General features: G+C 41.7%; 1 protein-coding gene across 1 annotated transcript in view; it reads left to right on the plus strand.

The window, feature by feature from the left end:
- Positions 1-871: 871 nt before the first annotated feature.
- Positions 872-23,036, plus strand: part of NKAIN2 (sodium/potassium transporting ATPase interacting 2) — a 579,783-nt gene continuing 557,618 nt past the window's right edge. Inside the window, exon 1 of the mRNA XM_074862421.1 lies at positions 872-1,023. Coding sequence (XP_074718522.1) covers positions 970-1,023 — 54 coding nt within the window. The 5' untranslated portion in view covers positions 872-969. The remainder of the gene's footprint in view (positions 1,024-23,036) is intronic.

The raw sequence follows: 23,036 nt of genomic DNA on the forward strand, positions 1-23,036 counted from the left end.
CCCACCGCCGGGCCGCGTCCGCGCCGGGTCCGCGCCGTGCCGCTCCGCGCCCGGCCCGGCCGTGACTGCGGCCGCGCCGTGCTCCGCGCCCCTGCCGCCCCCTCCCCCCCCCCCCCCGCCCCCCAACACCGGCGAGGGGGCTGTGCCCGGGCGGCGGCGGGGCTGCGGCGGGCGCCGGCTGGGCGCGGCGCGTGTGCGGGGGAGCCCCGGGAGGGGTGGGCACCCCGGGAGGGGTGGGCGCGGAGAGGTGTCCCGCCGAGACAAAGGCGCCCGGAGGGTGAAGCCGCCCTCGCCGCGCCCTCGCAGACAAAGCGGTAGCCGCCCCGTCCCCGCCGCCGCGCTGCGCCGCCCCTCCGCGCCCTCCCGTGGGGGAGCCCCCAGGCGGGGGGTTTCCACTGCTGGGGCTGCCTGAGCCCTACCGGGAGGAGGAGGAGGAGGAGGAGGAGGAGGGAGGCTGGGGGGAGAGGCTGTGCTGTGGGCAGGAGGGAAGCCGCTCTCCGAGCGTGAACTGAGCTCAGCACCGCCGCCTGCCTCGCCGTCCCTCCCTCCCTCCCTCCTTCTCCTCCTCCTCTCCCTCTCCTCCCCCCGCCGCCTCCCCCCGCCGCAGACGGCTGCGAGCCCGGATGGTTTGCGAGCGGAGTTGAGGGGGCAAACTTTGAAGCCCAGATGCCTCTGGGGCTGCGCGGCAGAGCGCGGCTGCTCCTGCAGGCACCTGCCGCCGCCCTCCCCCCGGCGCTGCCGCCGCCCTCCGCGGGGGCGGCCGGCCCCGCTGCCGGCGGCCGCCGAGGCGGCGGGCGCTGCGGCCGCGGCTAGGGCGGGCGGGCGGCGGGCGCGCCCCCATGCGGGTCCCGGGCTGGGGCGCGCCGGCGGCGGCAGGCGGGAGCCGGGCGGCGGCCGGGCGGTGCTCTCCCGCCGCCTGAGCGGGCGCGGCGCGGCGCGGCGGGACGGCGGCGCGGGGTGCCGGGAGCCATGGGCTATTGCAGCGGCCGGTGCACGCTGGTGGCGGTGTGCGGCGCGCAGCTGGTGAGTGGCGGCGGGGGCGGCCCGCGGTGGGAGCGGGCGGGGAGCGGGGGGGGCGGCGGCGGCTCCCCCGCTGGCGGAGGGGGAGCGCGGGGGGGGGGGGGGGGGGCAGCGGCCGCGCTTGGGGCGAGGAGCGGGGCGCGGGGTGAGGTGGCAGGGTGGGCCATAGGGGCTGCGTTACAGGTAGTTTCGCGGAAGCTTTGCCGGGGAGGCTGCGGTGGGCGCCCGGCGGAGTTAATAAACTCGGGCATCTTTCCCAAGCCTTGACTCAACTTGGTGCCTGGGTTTCCTCTGGCAGGCCGGTATTTGGCTGGCCTTACGTAAAGCAGGGACGCGGCGTGGCAGGGGTGATGCATAGCGTGCAAACAGTTTGCCATACAGGTGTGTGTGTGTGTGTGAAGTTGTTATCCTGAGCTCTTCTGCAGATGTGTACCTCCCCCCGCCCCCCTTCAGACTTACTGGCCAGTGTTTGTTAACATCGTATCGTTATGTCCTTCCAGAGCTAAAACAGTTATATATTTATAGTTACCTTTAGAGGAGACATGTGGCAGCACTTGTAAACTAGACTGAGTTTAAAAAGTAGGCACTGAGATACAATAACAAAGAAACTACCTAAAAATAGACCTGCTTAGCAAGACGGTTAGACTGTGCAATTGTGTCGTGGCACCTGAAAAGTGAATGGGTTTAAAGTTAAACTAAAGAAATGTCCCTTCTATACATGGGTTTGTTGCTGTCAGATCGGGTACATGATGTGTAGAATTCCTGTGGATTTGGATGCAGTGACACACAGCTAAAGACCTGTCAGTGGAACATGCCCCATTTCTTATTTTCATTAGACCAAGTGCTGGTGTGCTGGCAGAGCAGGTGCTGGAAGCACCTTTGTTAAGCAGTTAACCTTATAGCAGGAAGGAAATAATTCATGTTACTCCATCCCTCTACCTCTTACTGAATAGTTTTGCTGAGAAAGTGTTAGTTGGTATCAATAGCAACCAGCATTGTCACCAATTCCTCTCCTGCAGACAGGTACTAAGAGAACTACAGAAGAAAAAACCCACTAGATTTCAGAGAACAAAATCAGTAAAACGGTACATAGGAAAAGGAAGATGTGTTAGCAGATGAGAAATTCAAAATGCCTGTGGTCTTTCTATCGGTTGTCATCAACCCTTAATCCTTTTGTATTCTGGAAAACATTTTATTTGTATATGCTGTTCTCCACCTAAGTTATCTGATTCTTTGTAGCTGGAAGTATCTTATCGGATGTGATTTATTCATGCACACTGTCTAAAAAAAGAATCTTAAATAGAAGTAGTGAATCTTGAGTGGAATGGTAGGAATGTAACCTTTTCCAGCAATTTGGAAACATAAAATTAATCACTGAAGTTCTTCAGATCCATTTAAGTTTCAGAGGCAGACTTTTCTTCTTATTTTTTTTTTTCCTGCAAAGAGAACAAAAAGTGGTTTAAATTGTACCTTTTACACATAAAAGGTTGATTTTTTTTTTTTTTTTTCCTAATGCATTCAACAACAGTAAGGTTATGATGACTATGGAATGTGCTAAGATTTTAAATTATTGTTTTGAAAGCCTGTGAAGGAAAACATATTTGCTAACTCATGGTGACAAAAATATGTGCAAAACCCACAGTAAAAACATCAACAGAAATGCCCCCTGGGAATGTATCAGCAAGTGGATGAGCAGGTAAGCTAATGTAGAATTGTAGCATTACTGTAAGCTTGCTAAAAGTGCTTGTAAACTACAGGGTCAAATATATATATATTTTTTTAAAAGTAAATATTTTTTTCTTGAGTAGCTTAAGCAAACTTAAAATATTTTCATAAACTGAAAGCAAACGTGAAAATTTTTACTGAGCAAGAAAAGGGTATGCTAGCAGCAACGCAAACCTCTGAATCACACTTGGCCTATGTAATGACATTTAGATAGGTTCAAAGCAGGAATAACAATTTACATGACAAAAAGGATTTAGGAATGGAAAAAATGATGCGCTTTATTAAAATCGCTTGTCATATTCCTTCATGTGCCATATACCATCAGATGGAACAGATCATGAGTTTTAAGTCAAGGAAACTTAACTTTCCTAAGTAGGCCTGTGGGTGATCATCAGTTGTCACTACTTTTTAGGTAAAGGCTACTTAAAGGAGCAAATGCTGTCAAGATTCATCCTAGAATTAGCAGCCACGTTAATGCCGATGCAATTCAAAAACAAAGGATGAAGAAGTTATCTAGCCTGGGGAGATGGGCATGGGAATCCTTTCTATAATGATAAACATAGTTTAAAAAAAAATGGAGAAAACTTTTAATGTGAATGTTGTTTATTACTGATACCTAGGTTTCAGTTTTAAAATGGTCATGTTTGGAGTAGAAAATATATTTTTGTTTCAGGGGAAAAAAGTTTGTAAAAAGAAAGGTTTCTTCCAATTTTTAATGCAAATATTTTCTTCCATCTCTGCAGAGCTAGGGTGTGGTGATTTAATTGGTCTTTGTAGGCACTGTACAATAAATAATACTGAGGAATACTGCAGTTCATTAGAGAAGCTGTTGCATATTTTACATATATAGAAATGATGTAGATGTCACAAATGGACAAAAAAAGGTGATTGTTTCAAATACTGGTACAGGACTAGAGCTGCATCAACTTGAGAGACCCTGTGCAAGCAGAATTATTTTCATAAATGCATTTTAAATGCTTATAGCTAAGGCAACATACTGTACCATCAGATTATCAGAAAGCTCAAGGAATGTTTCTGCTCTCAAGGGCATACTGATCATTGCTCCCCTACTTATTAACATACATATACCTTCCTGTTTGTGCTCTCATTTGTGCTATGGAAAACAACCTTTGACAGCTCATTTTCCTCTGCATTTGTAGCCAACGAGAAGAATTAACAGCAAGTAAAAGCTAATTTTGCTGATACTAGGAACAAGGCATTGCCTTCTGTATACAGAGCTAATTATCTCAAAATATCTTTTCATTTTTTTAAGATACTAATTTTGGTCTTTCTGGTCCTTTGTCCTTCTGAAGACAACCTGGGGCATCGTGGGCTCTCATGGTTATAGAGGCTCTGGTGGTTTTTGCTGTGTGTCAGCTATCCTGGTTGCATTGGAAGAATTCTCTGCTATGGCATTTTGTCCTTTAAACCTCTTTATTTTCGGGTGTCTCCTTGTCTATTAATAGCTTACATCAGTAACACTAATATCTTGTTGCTTAGTCTTTTTAATAACAAGAGCAGCAGAGGTGAAACTGACAGATTATTCTGCTTTCTGGAAGGCTTCAAGAGCCCCATGGCTCTTGAAGTTTGAAACTTTCTACGTGTCCACTGTTGCTGCTTGGGAAACTTGGAGCAGTGGCAAAACAGTAAAAAGTTCTGCATGTTTTCAACTTGGAAACTCTCTTCCCAAGTGCAGTGATGAGAAAGGACAACATTTGTTATGGAAACTTTAAGTCTCCAGGAATCATTGCCTTACTGTTTCTATCCATCAAAGATTGCCATACTCCCAGGGCTAATTAGATGATGGATAATTCAGCCTTTGCACTGCCTTTTCTGTTTTCATCTGCATTTATTGAATTTATTTATATCATTCTTTTTGTACATTTTGTCTGTTCATTTTCTTTCTTTTTTTTTTTTTCCTAAAGTAAATTGTCATGCAGTTCAGATATTCCAGCTAAGTATTAAAAACTGTGTAAAATTTGTAAACAAGCTGCATATATCCCAAGGCTCAGTTAGTGATTCTGGGGTATTCAGTCTGATGCTCTAACAAAGCATGTATTATAATGGGCACAAACTCTTCAATTTCTGAAAATCAATGTCTTTCACAGGCATCAATGTACGGCGTTTGCAGTCTCTCCTTTTCCTCACTAACACCTTGCTGTTCGGGGCATAAGCACACCAACACACAACCTGGTTGTATCTCTTTGCGAACTGTTCCAGTGACAATTCCGGCTGAAGCCACTGTCCAAGTGCGTCATTTTTGCCAAGCAGAACAACAACAGCACCCAGATTTGGTTGCTTTTGCTAACATAGGCCCAATCTTTCTCTTTGCTTTGAGCTAATGAAAAAAAAATGTTCGAAAAGCTAACAGCTTGTATGGAAATGTGCTTGTTCTGTGCTTTTCCACAAATGAATAATGCCAATTAAGAGAAAATTCCAGTAGTTTTATTTCAAAAACTGCATCAGCTGAGGTAATTTCTACCACTGTCCATAAACACATATTTAGTTACCTTGTTGTACATGAAGACGGGTATTTGATCTGCAGCAGATAAAGTGGTGGAACCACTCAAACCCAGGAAATTAATTACAAGCAAATAGGGAAGTAGTATCTACTGTATGTCTTCTGTGACGACTTCTGACATCATGAGAGATGCCCGTAATCTATACTGCACACATGATATAAGACTGAAGAGTGTCCTGTTCTCTTCCAGTTTTCACATGTATTATAAAACAATGGGATATGTAACAGAACTGAGCTTGGTTTTTAAAGAAAAAGTCTGCCTTGGTGATCAGCCCTGTAAAGTTTTGGGTTGCCTTTTTTAAAAAAGGACAGCAAACATTCTTATGCTCATGCAAGTACTTCAGGAATGGTGCTTATGGCAAGTTCTAGTCTATGTCACAAATCTGCCTACAAGGTTTAGCACAGTTTAATACTATGAATATCCTTGCTTGTGAAAAAACTCATGTTTTAGTAGTTTGCAGGTTGAATTGTCTCTGGACCTTCAGGGAGTGGGATTTGCCAGATTACAGCTGAGGTCCCTCTGAGAGCAAAGCAAAGGCGTTCACGCCAGATACTCCTAGGATTAGCTACTCTGCAGTTTTATGTAATGAAGAACGTCTCTTTGTTAATATAAGCTCTTATACCATGTGTATCATGAGAGTACTTTCCGATAGCACACCAAACCATGTAACTACTGTATGTAGCGTGTTTGTTTTTTTTCATTTTTGCTATAGGGAAGCGGTAATGATGATTTTGGTGTTTGCTTTTAATTGCTTGGTTTTGGGGAGGATTGTTTTTTCTTTTTGCTTATGTGTTTTAATTGTGTTTCATTGTCACCGTTGCCAATGGTTTTCAATAGCAGCTTTAGGACAGAAGTGTCTGTGATGGAAAAGTCTGATGATATATACATGTTCCTACATTTTTTGCTAGCAAAAGGGGAATTAAAGATGTGGGCTTTGCATGTGGAATGGAAAGTGATGTTGTTGCTGCTCTTAGCCTGTGCATCTGTAGGTTTGTCAGTCCAGAAAGAGAGTAGAAATAATTGGTTTCTGGGTTTTGGACAGTACTTAAATATAAGCACTGCCTTTGAAATTGTGACTGTCAACAACTTGTGCCTGTGCCTTCTTTAAAGTTCTGATTCTTGCTTTGTTTCAGTTTTGATAGGAAGGAAAGTGAAAGTCTTAGTCGCATTGTCTCCAAAAACATTGTGATCCTACTAGCAATGAAAATGAAGGGTCCTGTGAATAGCAAACTTTCAACAGATGTATGTTTGAAAGCTACTGTATAATACTAAGCAGTAGATTTTGAGGTGTTGCTGGGAATATAGGAAACAACAACTTGATCGTGAATTTAGAGAGCTATGAAAGAAATATGTAGCAACCTTTTTAGGTTTAAGTGAGACCTTGGTAGAAAAGTAAACACTCTTTTTCTATTCTGTTTTTGACATAAAACACCAGGATTCATAACCAAACATTTTTTTCTGATAACTTGAGGTCAACAATAGTGATGTCAGAGGTAACAGTCCATTATGTCATTTAATTTTAGCAGCTTGATGTTCACTATGAATGATACAGTATTATTTTTCGTAGAAGTGTGGATGGAAAATAGTTGTGAATAACCAATCATGCACTTCAAGAAAAGCAGAATATGTTGTTTTAAGTTACAGGGATAAAAGATTTCAGACCAGCTGAACAGCAAGTTTAATTCACTGCTTTTTGAAGCTGAACTTCTTTAGAGTTCAGTGAGAAGACTCAACATTCAGATACTGTGATGATGGGTAGGAGGGGAAGGTTTAAATAGATGAGAGGAGTTGAATAAGCTACCTGAATATAGGGACTTAGAGTATCTAGCGAAGTTACTCTTCTTGTATAGCCATGAGGCAAATCTTTGACAGTAGGAATTAATTTCATATTGACAGAGATTTGAGCTAGCACCTTGAATGATGAGCAGGGTGTGTTGTTGTTGTTTTTGGGTTTTTTTTTTCCTTTTTCTGTTTCTTTGCAAAAAGCACTAAGTAAGCATTTTTGAAAGACACTAAAAACTCTCTGTAGTCAGTCTGTAGTTGGTAGAGAGAAATCTCTCATTCTGTAGTCAACAGAAAGGAACAGGCTCCACTGCAGAATGGTTCAAAGCAGAAACATAATGTTTTTAGTGGATAGTGACTTTACTGTCCCAGGCTCAGCTGTGGGAATGTATACAATGTAAGTGCAGCAGATAAAGTTTGTAAACAAGTACTGGGTGACTTGTTCCAGGAAAGAATCTAAAACCTTTGAAGTCTTCTCAATGTCCTGGTGCATCCAATGACATGGATCTCAACATCTAGTTTCAGTTAGCATGAAGTTTTGAGAAATTTCCCTGGGCTTAGGGACTGGTGAGATTCAGCCAGTGTCTGCTCTGGAGGCTGATGTCAGTGCCCAGTGAACTACTTGGGTATCCCCATACATTCCAAACTGCCTTTTTGGTCCCATGGGCCCACTGAGCTCAAGAGATTATCCCAGGTGTGCAATTCCAAAAGAGACAACTGTGCCCACTGACATTTTAGAAGAGAAGGTGTGTCAGAAATCTTGAATTTCTACAGCGTTTATTTATGGTTCTGAATTTAAGTGACATTTAGCGGGGAATAACAATAGTGAGTATTTTCATATTTGGGTGGGAGCGAGGGTGTCGATGATCTGACTAAATCAGAATAATCTCTCTAGGCTCCTCTGTGGTCAGAAGAGGGAATCCTTCAGGGGGCAGGTCAGAGTGGTTAACATTGTTTCTTGCTCTAAACTGCCCTTTAGAGTTGTGTGTTAAATAAAGTGGTCCTTCAGTTTAAGTAGGCTTTTTGGGAGGGGCAGGGAGAGAAGAAATCTCAGACCCATTGTATGCTGTTTTTCCATCCATAGTACTTACCATTTACATCTTCCTCCCTCTTGCATTTTCATTAGTCATTTTACTGAGGACTTCTTGATTTTAAGGATGACTGATCTATAGATTGAGAAATGCTGTTTTGGAAAGGTATTCATCTCTTCATCGACTGCAAAAGGAAACTAAGAAGCATGGTTTCACCAGAGCAATCTCAGCTTTAGTGCGTATGTCCCTTAAGATCCCCTAGAAAAAAAAAAAAGCTAAAATCAAATGGATAAAACCAATTTATGCTCACTTTGGGTTTTAGGTGGTTTTCTGTAGCTTCCAACAGGAGTGAGGAAGGCAGAGACCATTGTAAGTAATGTGTGATCATAAAAAGTATGCTGAAAATGCGTAATTTTAAAACATCAAATAATTTATTGTCATCCAGATTAATCTTAATTTATTTTTTTGTTATGGTGAATGAAAGATAGGGGCTGTTGAGTACTACCTGACTTGTAAAGTAAAATGGACGCAATAGTTGAAATGACATTTTCTTGCCCCTGTGGCAAATAAACATTTCACAGTTTGTTATTTTATCCCCTCTCCCCAGATGTATATGTACCAGCTGGATGGCATCTGAGAATTGTTTCAGCATTTTATCATTCTGTAACTCTCTGATAGAAATGACATTTAGAAGAAAAATTACTGATTTCTGTCCTCACTAAAAAGTAAACATGCATAGCTAATAGTTCTATTCACCACAGATCATACTTATGCATTTTTAATAAAAACTTGATTTTAATTCATACATAACTTATGAGAAATGTTTATCAGTTTAGGGCTCTGCTGATTCCCACTTAAATGTTTACATATATCTGGATACCTTGAAAATCTCTTTCATTTGAGGCTTAGATTTACCTTTTATACACAAACTTGCTTCTCTGCTGCCTATGTAATGATGAAACGTATAAAAGAAATGCTGATTATTGTACTGATTGCTAAAATCAGTAAAAGTGCCATTTATATGACATAAATGAATCTCAGATTTTCCTATGCTGTTAGAAGTAATAGCTTTCTAACATCAGAGTTTGGCTTTCTGATCTTTTTCTCAGTTGGGATGTTAGGCTGCATCTCTAGTGCCGAGTCACCAGTTACATGTAACTGACAAGGTACCAGTTACGTAAATGGGAATAGGAACGGTCTATTGTATCCTATATTCATACCATAACAGATTGATATCTGGTTTCCTCACCCTTCTTTTCTTATGAGGAAATTCTCATTAGCAGAGTTTTCTACAGAAGGCAGCGTATGAGGTTATTTCTATTATTTCTGAGAGGCATGTTGAAATGATGATGCCTGTCATGTTTATATGTCATGTCACCTTTCAGAAGGAAAAAATGCAGGACCATTTGCAGATGGTGGGAGAGAGATGCATGCTATTTCATTTAAGCATGTAATGAATAGGCTCTGATCCACCTTCTGGAGGTGGCTACCTCTTTCCATTGACTATATAGGGATCTTTGAGTTGCTGCCCAGTTGGGAATGAAACTCCAGCCTCTATTCTGCATGCACTCTTATTTATTTCATTATTTAGTCAAGTCTGCGGATCTTTGATAGTATCTTTGTACTAAATGAGAGGGAATAGACTGTGAAACTTTTTTTTTTTTTTTTTAGGATTTAGGCAGAATATACATGAGTGATGCATAACATTTCTTCTGGATGAATGGAAGTCATGCTAGAGGCTTAGAACAAGGGTCAGAGGGCTGTCTTTGTTCACCTTGAATAACATTTACTGTCTGAGTGATCCTGCAGTAGTGAATGAAATAGGTCTACATGAACAACATAGTATTAAGAGATAGAGAGTCTTGAATCTAAGGTACTGACTCATATCTGTGTAAGAAAGCTTAACTGTCTTAGGAGAAGATGTAATTCCAGGTGACTCACACCATGGGTCAATTTACTAATTAAAAATTCCTTTAAACTTCTTCATAGACGGACTACTAATTGGCCCTCAACAAGTTTATTCTTCTCGTTTGAAGATAAAAAGCTTTTGTGAGGAAAGGAAGATAGATGCTACGATGTCTCTTTAGAACAATGCATGGATCTTTGAAAAGCCATTCTTCAATAATTAAACAGAATGTGAAGTTTGCAAATTTTTGCCATGACCAACAATGGCCCAGCATTTTTCATTATCCTCTGGTCGCAGTCTCTGTGGCAGGCTGTTCTATAACAGAGCGCAGAAACAAAAGGAGAAAAAAGCCCGTTGTATGTCATTGCTGCCTTCACAAAGCCACAAATACATTAAATTCAAGATACTGTTCATTGTGCACTTGAGCCACCAGTGACAAAGGTGCTGTGAGTACCACTGATTATCAGGCAGTCATATGTCATTACATCACTGTTCAAATTGGCAGAGCAAATGGCAGTAAAACAAATGAAAACATTAGCAGCTAAAGGCATGCAAAAGAATAAGAGGCTTGTCTGAAAACAAAGAACGGAAAATATGGACGTTATTTTTGCCATTAGCTATAAAATTGATTTTCACTTTTTTCATATTTTTTTAAATTTATTTTTAAGTTCTTGGCCATGCCCATCTCATGCCCTTGACGCCAGTTAGCTTTTATTTTCTTTGACACTAGTAGCAGTCACAGGCAGTGACAGCAGCTGGTAACAAGCCAGATGATGGCACTGGTTGTGTTAACATAAGACATGGGCTTCAGTGTATCCTGAAAACAGAGCTCATTGTCTTGGATTTGATCAGACTGGCTTTCCTGAGTGTGGAGCTGGCAGCAAATTTGGTACTTGCAGAGGGAAAACCACAACAAGCTGGATGCAGCATTCAGCAATATACCTAGTAATGTCTGTTTCTGGTGCTGGCAACCTCTCAGAATATTTAGAGGAGCTGCTGTCTGGTACAATTATTTTTTTTTTTTTCCCCATCACCCAGGGGTAGGGTCGTAATGGCATGTACAGAAGAAAGTTGTTGGCCTCAACTGCTGGAAGAGATGGTGTCTGTTCTGCGTCGTGCTAAACTGTGCTTTTTCAGATGCATAATAAAAGTTATTTATGGACACCGATAAAGTGGTATCTGTTGTATAATATCACAGATAGGCATAAGGACAATAACAAAAGGCAGCTGGTTTAGTAAGCTCTATTTGCTGCAGAAATGTGCTGTTCTTTGCGAATTGAAATAAAAAAAGTGGGGGGAGAATGTTGTGTTTTTTTTCTGGTTCCTGGCATTTGCAATCATTCTTGCTTTGCAGTGTGCTTATAAAGACAATTATGTGGGTCCCATGTCAGTATTATATTTGTCATGACTAGCACCTTATTAGAGGACAGCTGCTCCTCTCTGCCCAGCACATATCCGTAACTACCACTGACAATAATAGAAGTTATGAGTGTAGCCCTCCTCTGCATTACACCGACGGGGGATGCTGGAGCTCTCGTGGTTTCAGTTAATTAATATGGATGTAAAACTAGGAGTGAAGCAGTGATGGATCTGGGATTATTCACATGCTTGTTCAGAGCGCAGTGCCTGTGAGGAGGCTTTGAACTTCCAGCAGTTTCTACTTGGACCTTGTAACAGGTGAGTAAGAAAGGCACTGTCTGAAGGCACATCATCTGAGTCTCTCAGATCATGCAGAGTGCCTTCACTAGAAGGCCAGATATTCAGGTCCCCATCAACCTAGGGCAGCTATAAGGAAGATTGGTGTGCAGAGGATATTACCAAGTTATAAGTGTTTTATGGTAACTCCTCAGTCTCTCTCTAATTCCATTTCTCCAGAGCTCCTCAGATGCTGTAGTGGTGCTTTGGCTTCTGTCACTTCTGATAAGAACTGGACCGATTTGGAACAAAGAAGAATACGGAAGTGGCACAGTGCCATCCTCATGCCGTTAAGAGCTAATGTAAACTCATCCAGAGAAAACCATTTGCAATGAACAACATGGTTTGATGGCTATGCCAAACCCAAGAACATATCCTCAAGAACCACCTCTTGGCATTTTAGCTATTGTAATGAGTTGCATGTGTACATCCTCAGACCTGCATAGTAGGCAGCTCAGACTGGATTAGGGAATGTAACCCCATGCCTCTATGTTCATGTAGGTTTCTATTTTGTTGCTGGTTTTTGTTTGCTTTTCAAAATTTGAGTAAATTAGTTGTTCTTCAGTATTTCATAGCATCATAGCATAGTTTGGTTTGGAAGGGACCTTTAAAGGTCATCTAGTTCAACCCCTCCCTGCCATGGGCAGGGACACCTTCCACTAGACCAGGTTTCTCAGAGCCCCGTCCAACCTGGCCTTGAACACTTCCAGGGACAAGGCATCTACCACCCTTCTGGGCAACCTGTTCCAGTGTTTCACCACCCTCCTCGTAAAAAATTTCTTCCTTATATCTAGTCTAAATCTACCCTTTTTTAGTTGAAAACCATTACCCCTTGTCCTATTGCATTTGGGTCACTAATTGGATTTCTGGGTGAGCACAAGCCCTGACTTTTTTTTGGAAGGTGAAAACTATTAGTTCTGAAACTGCAGCATCTAGACAGTTTTCTTACTAATTTAAGACGAGACAGTTATGCAGAGCTGCAATGATGAATGGATTGAACAGTTAATATTTGACATTTCATTTTATGATTATACCATTTAAAAATAGCTGGCTTTTGACACACTGCTAGTATGTTTTTATATGAGTTAGAAAACCTAGATTTATAGTAAGTTCCCTATTACCTTTTGGTTTGAGGTCTCTGGAGAATGACTGCACTGAAGATCCTAGCTGCTCTGATGTTTGGTGCAAGTATTGATACATTCAATAAAGATGGGTCGGGGAGGTGTGGGCATTCATTTGCCCTCACAGGTGGACTGGCCGGGTGACTGAGAGAGAACTGGGGAATAGCAACACAGTCAGTGGTAAACTTAAAAAAAATATATAAAAAAGAAAAATAAAAATTGTTGTTAATTGTCTGAGGTATATTAAATCTCTGCAAAAGTGAGAACTGGTGATAGCAGCAAGTGCCAGAGAAGTACTTTAGAACAGCCCTCTCTGAGACAGTTTGGAAGGTATGGATGTCATAACTGGAATGTATGGGAGATGCAAACCTTGTATTTTAACCTCTCCAGATTTCAGGAGAACTTGATTCTAGTCTCTGCACCCCAGGCCCATCTGCACAATTTAGGACAAGATTTTGTCTGCTTTCATAGATGTCTCCCTGTGTTGGTAGTGCCCATCTGTGTCTGGGATCTGCGGGAGACTGATGAGCACATACTCATTCTGTGTGAGCTGTGAATGGTGACATCCAGGGGTCTGAGCCATGCTGGAGCCATTCTTATCCCAACACAGCAATGGCCATTGAGTTGGCCACATTCTTGCAGTGTTAAATGATTTCACAGTGAATTGCATCAATTTCTCACCCACACAATCCAGCAGGAAGGTGAAGGAGAAGGTTTGTGTTCATGCAGAGACCTGAGACTCTGGCACTGGGTTGTCTGTGGTCTTCTTTAGCGGAGCATTGTAGTTTAGAGCTTTTATCCCCTTTATTTTGAAGATGCAAAATTTATAGAGGAGTGTGCTGAGGGATGCTTGCTGAGGGAAGGGATGGGTAATCTTCCAGGATCATTTCCATGTAAAGCATCAACTTCTGTTTGTGAGGAGCCTGTCTTGATGAATGATGCGGTCCCTGCCAAGTCTGTCTTCCTAATTGTGCAGATCTTTCCTAAAGCGGCATGGGTTTGTGCTGCCTCTTACGTAAGGTTCAACCTAGACCCAAATGATCAGTGTGCAATGGTGGGTAACTATGCAGTTCTACTAAAAGTATTGTGTTCTACATCATAGCCATCCTAGAACTTGTTTAAGGTCAGTTTGCTAATGCAGCCACCTGAGTCCCTTTAGAACATCAAATTTGATAGAGGTAAAATGTGCTTAGTGAATATTTTTTAAAAGGTCAAAAAGTAAAGATGATTTATTTACTTCAATTACAATTCAGCAGGTCTTAGGTTAAGGTGAGGGACAAAGAAAATAAATCTCTAGAATTATGTTATACTTGACAGAATATTGATCAATAATTGTCTCAGCAGGAGCTGATGGTGGGCTAAAAAGTAGTTTCACAGATTTACATAAATACTTTTGATTGGCACTTCTTTTTGTTACATTGCTCTGCCCAGATTTTTGTTCCACACTCTCTCCACATTAATGTTTCTGGAATGTTCAATCTCATCCTAATTTTTGATTAAAAATAGGTTAGAAAATTCAGTCTTTCAGTTGTGATCTTACAGTGTAAGAAAATAAATACTTGCTTGGACATTATTAGCTTACTAATATCATGAAGAAGAGTGTTTTACACCATGGTGGTTTTACTGGATGCCCCACACCGTGAGTAGTGCTACCATAATGAAGTTGGCCTTGGAAAGGGAAAGCACTTTCATAGGCATTAAATAATCACTTAGGGAAGATGTGTGTCTGTGGAGTTCTTCTAACAAGAGTACTCATATTTGCAAAATATCATACAGTTATTTTTTTTTATAACCCCTTTCTTCTTGTGCCTACTTTACAATCTCCCTATGATTGCAGAAGTAATACAAGCTCTTTCACTAGCCAGCTAGCATATTCTTAAAGTAGGTATTTCTAGTGCGTGTTACTGGAGATCTGTGTCATTTTCTGTACCTCTTTCTTTATTTGCTGACATACTTTCCCATCCATGCAAGCACCTGAGAGGAATTCCCAGCAGGTACCTCAGCACCTGGTCTGCCTGTCAGGATAGTGGAGGCAGGCAGGTGACTAGGGGGGTGGAATTCACAACGCTTTGTTAGCATTTACCAAACTTCACTTAGGTGCTTTACATCATGCTCTGGAAGAACCTGTATCTCTACCAACTTGATACAGAATATCAGATCCTAAATTACGTGCCTAGAGTACACAGAATACCTACGCTCTTTCTGCCCCCATGCACATCTGGTGTATACTTCTTTGTGGTAAGTGTAGAGTAGGTTAAAATATGGACCAAACCTTTTGTTTTACTTTTTTTTTTTTTTTTTTCCTTCCCATGCTGCCCCCTCCCCTTAGTATCTGCTTTCAATGCCTTCATCTTTGTAATCAGCTGTGCAATAGCACAGGGAAGCTCTCCTCATTAGGCAGCCCCTGATTTGCCTGGACCATCTTGTAGGGCCCTAGTGTCTTTTGGTGGCATGGTGACAGGGGATCTGGAGAATAAGAGAGTCTTTTGCAGAGGCTGGTATCACTTATCCTGGTAGATACCCTGCATGATGGAGTGTGCTGCTTCTGAAGCAGGCCAGGTCTAAAGCAAAGTAGAGTTGAAAGGTAGATACTCACACAGTTCTCCCCTGCCTTCTCCACACACACATGCGTGTGCACATGCACACACTCTGCCATAACCAGATTTGTTAAATTATAGCATCTTCTTATGGATCTGCACAATAAATCAAGAAAAAACACGAAAAAGAGGCTATTTCTTCAGGCTTGCTTATGTAATAAGATGGATATAATTTAAACAGGAAAGCTGTAAAATACAGTTAATAAAATTCATCCTTATAAGGACTATTTACCCTCATAATGGTGACTGAGTCTCTGCTTTTCAAGAGCTGACAGGCACTAATGGAGTATGCGAGAGCAGTTTTCTTTCATACCCTCATTTTGTCACTGTTCATATCTTTTCACTACTTGGGTCCTACTTGTATTACTTCCTTGAAATGTCTTGGTAGTAAGAAAAGGTAAATAGAGCCACTGCTTAGTTGATATTTGTGGTATTAGCTTGCCTTCTGCTGCTATGAGAAATATTGCTTATATAGCTGTAAACTAAGCTATATAAGCAGCAAGAATTTCCTACTAAGTAGCTACTGAAACATTCCTGGATGGAATCACTCTTTCTGGTTCTTTCATATGTCACTGAGGCTTCATGAATCTTCTTGGTTGCAGTTAGTCAGTGATCTGTTTGGTGACAAGGCAATGTTTAATCAAACAGATCCACCTATATTTCACTGGACTATCATCTATATTCCCATAGGTAACTGTCATTAAAATTGTGAGGGAATATCAGCTCTGTTGCAGCAAAACAGGAGAAAAAGAGGCAGAGAGGTTCCCCCAAAATACTGCGCATCTTGGGGAAATGCATCTTTAGTGAAAGAAAATGCATTGACAGTAAGTGAATGGAATGACAGTAAGGCTTATTGGATTCAAGAAATCCAGTTAGGAAAATAAGAACTGGTTTCTGACATAGTAACAGAACCACCACGACATATAGAGATGAAGGAATGGTGGTAAGAGACCAGTAAGAGATGGAAGGAAGAGAAAGGAAAGAAGATGCATCACAGATGGGACTGATTTTGAACTTGGGAATTTAATTTCACAAAGATGTATTTCCCCTAGACCAGCCTCTTTTTATACTGCTCTCAAATCCAAAAGGTCGAAATGAATAACAGTTTTTCAGGGATTCATAGTTCAGATAAGATAAAGGGATTGAAGGAAGCATGCCAGTTTGAAACATTTATTTGATATCTGTGTACATATACAGGAAATGTATGTGTGTTTATCTAACAGGGAAAAATGGATATGTCTCAGTGATGTGTAAAGTTGTCATATTTGACATCAAATTCACATTTAAAGCAGTGATGTGTCACGTACTGCAGGTGTACTGCAGTGCATACATGATGACACTTAATATATCGTAGAATTGGGGACTTTCAAAGAAAAACTCACATACCTCTACAGCTTGAGTTGGAAAACTGGGCTTCTTGGGGAAAAGATTAGTAGATCTAGCTTACACACAGGCAGAATCTTAAACAATATGTTGAATAAAGGGTACATATAAGCAATGGATTACATATCCATTTTCAGCTCAGTGTTGCAACAAAGGAGACAGAAGCTTAAGCAAATATACCCAAATGAAGTCATAGCTCTGAATGTGTGTGCTGTGAGTTTTTAAAATAGAATCTTGTTGAGTTGAATAGAGTCATCTTCTATGCTGCATGGGTGGTACTCAAGACTAGGAGAATGGATGATAAATCTGATACTAATGGAAGTATATTAGAAAGAGATATGAATTTATCTTGATGCATGTGTCACAGGTGAATTTGTCTTTAGCAGACCTACGAGCTGAGTAAATGATAAATGTTTGATATTTATGTCATTGAATTAAATGGGAAAGGTCATTCATTCTGCCAGTTCCTACTATTATTATCAATGCTAGACTGCTAATTTGGGAGAAAAAGGAAGGAGAACAGACAAAAAGAAAATGTAACCTGGGTAATGAGTGGAGGTGGCAAGATTCAGGACCCTGCTGGGAACAGAGAAATACAGAACTCCTCTTCAGAACTGGTATAAACTTCAGAAGCAAATACAGAGAGCATCCACTGCTGGATCTTGCTGGCCAGGAATCTTGCTGGTTCTGGCCATTCTTTAGCGGCATTAGGGCAGTGCCCCAGTGAGTGGAGAGGTGTGTATAGAGACAACAGGGATGGACAGACTGTTTCACGCACACAGGGATGTCTCTTATGTCAGAAACCAGTATTGCTGACCATCAGAACTGATGTTGCCTTTGGTGGAGAAATACCCTGCATTTCTGTTCATTCCAGTCACCCTTGGCTTGCTCACATAAGAGAGAAATTAGTTGAGCCATTTAAGTATTGTGGGTGGAAAAAACCCATACTTCTAGTTTATGTGCTCTATCAGCAAGCACATGCACTTAAAATTCATTTTGTAAAAAAACGTAAAAGTATGCTGTCCTGGCTTCGTCTGGGATAGAGTTAATTTTCTTCCTAGTAGCTGGTACAGTGGTGTGTTTTGGATTTAGTGTGAAAATAACATTGATAACACACTGATGTTTTAGTTGTTGCTAAGTAGCACTTATCCCAAATTAAGGATTTTTCAGTTACCCATGCTTTGCTGGCAACGACATGCACAAGAAGGTGGGAGGGAGCATGACCAGGACAGCTGACCCGAACTAGCCAAAGTGATATTCCATACCACAGAACGTCATGCTTCGTATATAAACTGGGGGGAATTGGCTGGGAGGGGCGGATCGCTGCTCAGGCATCGATCAGCAGGGGGTGAACGATTGCATTGTGCATCCCTTGTCTTTTCTTGCATTTTATTTCTCTCTTTTTGTTATAGTAATTTTTGTTGAAATTATTAATTATTTTTATTATTATTGTTATTATTATATTTTAGTTATTAAACTGTTATCATCTTAACGCGTGAGTTTTACTTTTTTTCCGAGTCTCCTCCCCATCCCACTGGGAGGGGGGATGAATGAGCAAGCGTCTGCGTGGTGCTTAGTTGCTGGCAGGGGTTAAACCACAACATATGCTTAGACCAGTAGTGTAAAAGTTGTAACACAGCCTGTAGTTTATACTGAATATATTTAGAAAGTCTATGAAAATTCAAGCTTCAGCTCAGATTTTATGATAAAGAAATCAACATAAATTGAGGACCCCGCGTAATGTCAGTAAGACAAGCTTTTATTCATAAATTGAATAAACGTTGATTTTTAAAGCAAAACTAAGCCCACGCTAACAAGACACACGATAAAGGACAGAATGCATTACAACTGGGCAACTGTAGTATTTTTAAGACTACCTACAGTGAGAGACCTTTTGGCTAAGACAAGGTGGTAGTTTGTAGGTTTCTCCTGCTTCTGAAACCTGGGGTTTTTTTGCCTTTTCACTCACTTAGCTTACAAAAAAATCAAATAATTTTCCTTTTCCATTTTTCTTTTCACTTTTTGTCAATCAGTACATGCTTGTAGTTGCTGAATGCATAAAAATCTGTGTTATTTTGATTTTGTGGGAGGTTAATTCTTGCTGATGTGAGCTTTTAACTTGGATTTTTCCTAACTTGGTTTTCGTACTCCTTTAAAAATATCTGTGTTTGTTTCCTGGAGTTTATCAATCGCCACAAAAAAATTCTGTTCAAAATTTAAGTATTTACTAAATTCCACTGGAGCTTTCCTGGTATGATATTGATATGTCTAGGTTAAATAATTTTCCCTTAGTTTGCTCTTCTGTGCTTACTCATCCAGCTTACCTTAGTTGCTAGTCAGGCCTGAAGACTACATACTTTTGCAGCTTTGGCTACTTGGTAAGCTAAGAAATGGTCAATATAGTGAAAGCTGTTTAAATTAATTCCATGGACTTGCCTTAGGTCTTAACATAGGCTAATTGCTTGGCTTCTCTGCAGTGAACAGGGTGAGCAGGGCAGTCAGAAGTAGTCCTGGGGTCATGCTGATGGTGAGGAGGGTGTCTTATCTCCCTTCTGGGCTAGGTGTAGGTGTCCAACCACCCCCACGTTATCTAATGCCCACATCAGATGCCTGTGTGGGGTTCGAATCTGCACTTGCAACCTGTGCTGGAGTCAGATACCAAGATCACTCTTTTGGTACTGAGGGGAGGCTCAGTCTTTTCTGTCATGATGTGTCTGGAGAAGGAGTGGTGGTAGCTGTAGTGCTGCCAATTTTTCACATAGTAAGTGACTTGGTTTGCGCACACAAGAAAAAAGCATCCATTCGTTGCCCTCTTGAGCAGACTGGGACTGAAGCCTTCATTTCTTAGCTATCTTGAGAAAGAGTAACCCTCGTCAGCAGCCCAGGAGCAATGGGAACATTAGTCTGGGCTGAGAATAGGACAGAGAAAGGAAAAAGAGGCCTGAGTTCCATATATGTAAAATAGAGGAGTTCCCTAAAGAAATGTACCTGTACTGAGCTCCTTGGACCACTCCACTTGCTTTCTGTGATGGAGTTATAAGATGCATAAACAGTATTAAGAGCAGATCTGTACTGGGAATTTGTTTAGTGTGGTATTGAGTCGGGTAAAAATAATCTCAGCCACTTGCCCAGAGTCATGACATCAATCAGTGGGAACTGGATCTGAAGCCTTAACCCTTTCTACTTTCCCTGTCAGGAGTGATCTTATTTAATTTATTCTTTAGTAAAGTCATTCAAACGTTAGTTACACTAATCATCGCTGTTACCAAAAAACTGGATTCAGGCCCCAGGACAAATGCCTATTTATGAAACTAAAGGTCTTACTAAAAACATTAACTAAATTCCTGAGAAGATTCATGATAAAAACTACTTTTATTACAAATCCAAATCGCTTTGTCAGGAAAAGCAGGATTAAAGTAGAAGGATCAAACATAACTTTTATTTCTTTTTTTTTTTCTTGCACCCTAAGGTATGGTTGTTTCTGTCATCATTAGTAGTTACTTAAAGAAGCCTTGCAGAGGAAAATTTCTTAAGCTTGCTTTCTTTTGCTAAGTTACTGGTCAGGGTCTGATTTTATTCAGTGAGACTTTAAAGCCAGTTTCAACCATAACAAAAAATGAGTATACTTGGAGGTATCTGTGCCTAGGAGAAATACTGAGTAAGTCTAAATCTGGGCAGCCTGATAATTCTCATGACATTCTTTTCTGTTCATTCTCTTAGCTCTGCACTCTCTCCGCATAGCAGTGCCGTGCGTGTGTAGCCTGCCACAGGCTGAGTTTGAGAGTCCCTTCAGACATGGGATGCCACGCGTGAGGGGCCGAGGGCAGCGCACAGAGCGCTGGCATTCTTCACCAGATTGTGGTCTTTTGCCATAGAGTATCCCTGTTAGGGCTCTTTTATTTCTCTGAATAGCTCCTTACATCAATTTCCAGAACAGCTGAAGATACTCTGATATTTGAATTGATATTATTTTTTTTGGAGTCATCTTTCCTGTGTGTTCTTTTCAATGTGCCTGGACCACGTTTTGCACAGAATGAAGTTTTTGCTGACCATTGTCCTGTGTTTTACAATGCTGGTATCCCACAGGCAGAACTGAGCTGTTTTTTTCCTAAGCTGTCCTCGTTGGCTGCATTGTCCTTTGAATCTGGGAAAAGAAAGGATGTTGTGGTTTATTTGCTGCATATCCATCTGATTACTGTTACTATGGACTTAGTGCCATCTGCCAGACAAGAAAAAAAACACCACCACAACCACCAAAAAAACCCCCTTACAGTTAAAATGTATTTCTTTGTGACCTACAGTCTTCATAAGTACAGTTCTGGTACTGTCAGATGTGTGGTGTGCTTTCTGGGCTTATCAAAGGTCAGTGATGTTTCTTTATGTTTCCAGTGCCTTTCAGCAAGTGTGCTTTGAACAGACTGATTCTGAGTCTCTGAAAAGAAAGACTCAGGTTTCTGAAAGCTGCCCCTGTTTTCAGTCACCCAAATCTGTTAAAATTAGAATATAAAATGGACATCCAAATGCCTTTCTGGCAGCTTGGAAAGTCTTAGCTTATGGGAACTCTCTTGCAATCGCCAGAGTACCAGTCCATGAAACCTGTATATCAGCCAAGTGATTCAAGAAGGTTATTGGTAGCCACCATTATGGTTTTGTTTTCATTGGCAAAAACATTAATGTAGTAGCTTTGCTATGTTGTCTCAGTTTTTCAGCCAGACTGCCAGTAATAAAAAGTATGATTACTTAATTGGAAATGTGCTGCTTGCTATAATTCTTGGAATCTTCTCTGTTGTGTTTTCTTTTCTCTGTCTTATTTTTATTTCTCTTGTTATATGTATAAAAATTAATCAGAACATGATAGGCATTTGTAAAGCGTAGTCTGCTCCTTATATTTGGCAATACAAAGCTCAGTCAGGGATCTTTTCCAGTTTTGATTACTTTTGAAATGTAATGCCTTCTAGCTTTTACCTCTCCATTACTCACCTATATTTACAATATTAAATATTGTGAATAAAGAAGAAATATAGTAGAAATGTTTCCTGACTACATTTTCATGTTTTCCTTTTTTCTTCCATACAATCTCCCAATAAAGTTTTAAAGCATATGTATCTAATTGATTTCCTTTTCTATAGGAAGTGATTAAGTGTTATGTTAAATGTAATTTATAGAAACAGATGGGCAATTATATGCATGATATCAGATGCTATCTCAGTATCTTTAAAATATATCCTTACATGAATGTTTACTCATGTACAAGTTATTCTCTCTTTAAGGAACACTGATAAGTAACACTATGTGTTGGGCTGACCCTGGCTGGATGCCAGATGCCCACAAAAGCTGTTCTATCACTCCCCTGCTCAGCTGGACAGGGGAGAGAAAATACAATGAAAGGCTCGTGGGTCGAGGGACAGAGAGATCAACTCACCAATTACTGTCACGGGCAAAACAGACTTGACTTGGGGAAATTAGTTGAATTTATTACCAATCAAATCAGAGTAGGATAATGAGAACTAAAAATTAAATCTCAAAACCACCTTCCTCCCACCCCTCCCTTCTTCCCAGGCTTAACTTCACTCCCAATTTCTCTACCTCCTCCCCCTGAGCAGCACTGGGGGATGGAGAATGGGGGTTGCGGTTCATCACACATTATCTCTGCCGCTCCTTCCTCTGCAGGGGAGGACTCCTCACACTGTTCCCTGCTCCAGTGTGGGGTCCCTCCCACGGCAGACAGTCCTCCACAAACTTCTCCAACGTGAGTCCTTACCACGGGCTGCAGTTCTTCACAAACTGCTCCACTGTGGGTCCCTTCCACGGGGTGCAGTCCTTCAGGAACAGACTGCTCCAGCGTGGGTCCCCCACGGGGTCACAAATCCTGCCAGCAAACCCGCTCCAGCGTGGACTCCTCTCTCCATGGGTCCATTAGTCCTGCCAGGAACCTGCTCCAGCATGGGCTTTCCAAGGGGTCATAGCTTCCTTCAAGTTATATGCCCTTGCTGCACCGTGGGGTCCTCCACAGGCTTCAGGTGGATATCTGCTCCACTGCTAACCTCCATGGGCTGCAGGGGGCAGGGGGACATGGTCTTCACCACAGGCTGCAGGGGGACCTCTGCTTCGGCACCTGGAGCACCTCCTCCCCCTCCTTCTTCACTGATCTTCACTGAACTTCACTGCAGAGCTGTTTCTCTCACATATTCTCACTCCTCTCTCTGGCTGTAGTTGCCTGGGTTTTTTCTCCCCCTTCTTAAATACATTATCAC

Source organism: Strix uralensis, chromosome 3, assembly GCF_047716275.1.
Source record: "Strix uralensis isolate ZFMK-TIS-50842 chromosome 3, bStrUra1, whole genome shotgun sequence".
Taxonomy (NCBI): Eukaryota; Metazoa; Chordata; class Aves; order Strigiformes; family Strigidae; genus Strix; species Strix uralensis.